The following is a 4,893-nucleotide window of genomic DNA, read 5'->3' as shown; positions in this document are numbered from 1 at the left end:
GAGAGAGAGAGAGAGAGCAATATCGTTGCGCTCTTTTGTCTCGTAGAATGGTGGGGCGGGCACACACACATATGCTGCATATCACATGGATGTGCGCCCGCTTAAAAATCACTCCCCATTGGCCCACCCTTAATTGCCAATAACTTTTTAGGGGTGAGTCTGATCAAAAAGTGCAAGAGGACTTTTCTGCTCAGAATCACCCCCTGATCCTAGGGTGTTCAGATGTACATGTACTTCTGAAACACCCTGTATTTCTATTTTAAATATAATTTTAAGCTCGACGAAAAAATCTGTAAAAATCAAGTCACCCATCTAATTCAAGGGTATTTACATATATTTGTTAAGGAATTAATATAATTATCACATTATTGCACTGACCGGGATTGGAATTCTCAGTACGATGAATTTCACAATGCTAATAATTTGTTTTACCACGCGAGTGACTACTACCGCCACCATCGGAACCAATGTGAACTACATGCTGCTTCACATGATTTCAGGGGTCCGCCAGGTCGCGCCAGCCTCTGTTTGGCCCATAGACATCGAGATACGCGGTAGCGTATCGGCCAAGTAACTTTTTCGAAAACACTTCGACTCGACGACGAAATAGGCCGAGCGTTAGCGGGTATCTATACGCGACGCAACTACCCCCCNCCCCCCCCCCCCCCCCACTACCACCCAATAAGAATTCCTCAATAACATCTGATCGCAGCAAAATATGTGAAAATTAACAGCAGTTTCACTGTATAAATCGCACATGGCCTTCTCGATTCCGCAATTACTTTTTGTTTTCGACATATCTAGAAGAAGATACGAGCATTGCGATATTTCTATTCCCATTTTTCAGGATTTCGATTATCTCGAGTGCCAGAATCATTTTTTCAAGTTGGCAGTAGTGCTCGAAAAGTTGGCCCCAGTGATTTTGTTCAGTTACGATACGCACGCGTGCGCAGGCGCCTTGAGAACAGTGACCGATGGACAATATTTATCAGCTGTTTTTGGCCCGATGGCGAGAGAACACAACGACACTTCCAACGATCTCAACATTGGCGAATATTCCGTAAGTATTGTTCTTTTTATGAATTCTTGTACACGATAAAAAAATTTGGAACAATCTAATTTATAATTTTTCGAGTTTTTCGTTTCGTCCTTTACTCTGTGGAGGTTGGAATTCATGTTCGGTCCACGTAATATTTCAAGGTTATGATGTAGAATGAAACGATCTGTTGAATCTGTGGAATCAATTCATCAGGAATAATGATGTGTAAAAATAAAAAATTCATCCAGGGGAATGAATCACGTTCAATACACCAATAAAAATTATTTGAAAGAATTTCAATTCATCGGATAATCTACCATTTCTTATAGAACAAATTATCACTCATCAAAAAATAAGTTTTATAATCTATTCTGAATAAAAAAATCTCTCATTACATGCAGAAAAGTCCTGACTTTTTTGCTTTCGAATGGAAGCCTCGTTTTGTTCTCTGAAATTGCTTGTTAGTCAGATGAATAATGACAAAGTTCTATCCCTAGCATTCATCTCGTTCGTTCCTCCACCGAATGAACATCAACATTTTTTCAAATCGATACATCTTATTTCAACCAAGAAAATGACAAGTTGAAAATTACAAGAGAAAAAATACAATCTAGTGCTGACCAATTGAAGGAAGTCATACGTATTTGGCTCCCGGAAAATTGTGGTTTCATAGAAAATGAGGAGCACTAGTTTCTCGTTCTAACTATTCAATAATCGAAATGAATAACTTGATTTACAAATAGAATAATAATGATGATGAGATAGCAATCATGCGATTTAGAAAGATCATGTTTCGTAAATCAAATTAATCACCCCGAAAATGCCGTCTCGTAGGAATGATTCACCTTTTAAGACAAATATTTTTTTTTTATTATTGAAAGTAGAATGATTATCCATTTTTAACTTTCTGAACTTGCGATTTTTTTGGGCCGAATAAAACTCAAGTAAGAATCTATTCGCTTCCCCTGAATGTAAATTGTTCATCACTGTTCGAAAACCTCGGTAATAAAACGTATGAAAAAATCCGATAGAATTTTCTAGCAAATTCGATAGAAAATTTTATTGAAATTCTATATAAATTCAATAGAGTTTCTGTAGGATTCCTATTGAAATTTCACTGAAAAATTCTGGTTGTTTGTTGCGCTGATTTTATGAGATATCCTACAGGCAAAATTCAATGGATTTTGAATTTCTGTTATAATTTTTCCATTGAGATTTTTCTATAAGAATTATTTTTCAACTAATTTTCTAAGTTTTTCCGCCCGATTCGGTTTCGTCTTACATTACAGAATCTAAGTGAAAAAAACTTAGAAAATTTGTGAAAATTAATTCTAATAGAAAAATTTCAACAAAAATGGAAAATCTGTTTAATTCTGCCTATAGAATATCCAATAGAATCAGCACAAAGCAGAATTTTTCAGTAGAATTACAATAGAAATCCTATAGAAACTCTATAGAATTCGAGTCGAATAGAATTTTCTACCGAATTCGCTAAAAAATTCTATTGGATTTTTTCAGAAGATATTTTGTGTGAGGAATAAAAGCGTCTAAAAAAAAGCTATTCTGACATATTTCCGTAGAACTATTTGATAATGCTAAAAAGATAGAATTGACTAATTTTTGTTTTCCTAAATTTCCAATCACTGAACCTCAGCAACAACGATCAGGTCGAGCACCACGATCATCACGAGCACCACGATCACCCCGAGCACCAGGAGCACCAATCGTACCACAAGTACCAATCATACCAGAAGGACCAATCGTATCAGAAGTACCAATCGTACCAGAAGTACCAATCGTACCAGAAGTACCACCACCACCACCACCTCCACCACCACCACCACCACCACCGCAAATGGAGCAAGACGGTAATCAAGCTCAGCAGGTTCCAGCCCAGCCAGGTCCAGGTCAGGGGGATGATCTGTATCTGAGGATCATTGCAAATCTTCAAGAGCGAGTAGAGTTACTCCTGAGGTTGAATGAGCATCGACGAGGCAGAGAGGGAGGGAATGACGGGCAAGAAGGGCAAGGAGGGAATGAAGGAGACAATGGAGGGAATGCTGGTGGCAATGGAGGGAATGCTGGAGGCAATGGAGAGAATGCTGGAGGCAATGGAGGGAATGCTGGCGGCAATGAATTGAATGCTGGAGGGAATGAAGGCCAGGGAGAGAATCCAAGAGGCAATGATGAGCAAGGAGGGCAGAGAGAGAATGATAGAGGCAACGATGGGCAAGGAGGGAATGTACGAGACCGTGGTGGCATGCAGGCTCATAGAGACTGAAGACAGGATAATCGCGGCAGAGAGAACGATGGCGGAGAAAGGTAGAGGGAGAATGAACGAGGTAACGTTGCAGGCAGGGGAGGGAATCAAGGCCACAGGCAGGGAAATGGGAGAGGCGATGAAGCGAACGGGAGAATTCATGAAGGGAACGGGAGAGGTAATGGAGGTAACGGGAGATTCAATCCAGGAGTTGGAAGGAATGGTGGGAGAAATAGAGCTGGGCGTAACTTGGATCTACGTAACGCCGTGAAAGTTCCCACAATTCAATTCTCTACGGACTGCATACATGAAAAAATCTCATAGAAAAACTTAGCGAATTTTTTGTACGTAAAATATCCATAGAAAACTTTAGTAATATTTTGTCTCAAAATGCACTTTCTTCTGTAGAAACATTCTTTATTGAATTTCCTGATATGAATTTTCGATGTTTTCACTCCCATTTTTTTCTCATTTCATGAAGAAAAAAAATTGAAATAAAAATACATGGAAAATTTTAATCAATTTTCCATTGAACTTTCCTAGTAAAAGGAAACCGGACAGATTAGCTGCGGAATTTTCAAATAGAATCAGAAGATAACTAATAGATAGTTTGATAGAAATCAAATCGAATTTCAAGCAAATTCGCTAGGTTTTTCTATGAATTTTTTTTCGTTCTTGTTTCTACTGACTATTCAACACGAGTTTGCAAATTTCAATTTAAAAAAATAGTGTCCCCCTAGCCACATGAAGATTTCGTAGATTTCATCTACGAATTTAAAAGGTTTACAGCGCTTCTTTTTCATAGGAAATGTCCAATGAGAATTATTTTCTAGGGAAAATTAGGAGAATTAGATAATTCCATACAACTTTTTCTATCAAGATAGTTTCTATCAGCGTTCCTCGACATCGATTATCCAAGTTTTTCTCACTCTATCGCACTATAAATCTCAATCTAAGGAACTTAGACAATGACAGTCGAGGAGTTTCCGATAGAAAATGTTTGTATGGAATGAATGTATAGAATAAATTATATAAAAGTGTTCGATTTCATCGATTTACTCTTGAAAACATTCTCTATTGAACATTTCTGTTGAAGACACGCGTAGAAAAGCTGGAATCGTTCAGTAGAATCGACGAGAAATCAATAGAATTTTTCATATCAGTTCGATAGATACCTTCTTGAATTGTATAGCTAATTCGATTTTTCTTTATAAGCTATAGTTTTTCTATACATTTTTATTTTCCCCGTATCCAGGTGTGTTCAGAGATATTATAAACTTTTCGAAATTCTTTCGTTGAGCGAGCTCATGTAATTGTTCATTATTAAAATATTTTAAAATACTCAAGTCCAGTTTATTCTTAATTAATTTTCTATAGATATCGCTGGATCTATGCAAATAGCGAGTTGTTCATGAAAATCTTTCTTCTGACTCTCATTTCTCTCTACAAAGATACTTCCAATTAGAATATCGCTCTCCCTTCACTTCCAAGCTATTCTTTAAAACTAATGGTCAAGTCAAAATGATTCCACCCGAATTCACTACTGAATTCTTTTTCTGATCACACATCTATGTTTAAATTTTCTCACTCATTG

General features: G+C 37.3%; 1 protein-coding gene across 1 annotated transcript; it reads left to right on the top strand.

Moving 5' to 3' along the window:
- Positions 1–2,866: 2,866 nt before the first annotated feature.
- LOC114841551 (circumsporozoite protein-like) lies at positions 2,867–3,884 on the top strand (the record flags this gene model as incomplete). The annotated part of the gene is given in 1 exon segment (XM_029126570.1): positions 2,867–3,884. A coding segment is annotated over 1 exon segment (426 nt). The 3' UTR covers positions 3,321–3,884.
- Between the last annotated feature and the right edge of the window lie 1,009 nt (positions 3,885–4,893).

The sequence above is a fragment of the Diachasma alloeum genome, unplaced genomic scaffold (assembly GCF_001412515.2).
Source record: "Diachasma alloeum isolate Michigan unplaced genomic scaffold, Dall2.0 Dall_scaffold_00791, whole genome shotgun sequence".
Lineage (NCBI taxonomy): Eukaryota > Metazoa > Arthropoda > Insecta > Hymenoptera > Braconidae > Diachasma > Diachasma alloeum.
Note: the sequence above shows the minus strand (reverse complement) of the source record. Positions and strands in the feature narration are given on the sequence as shown.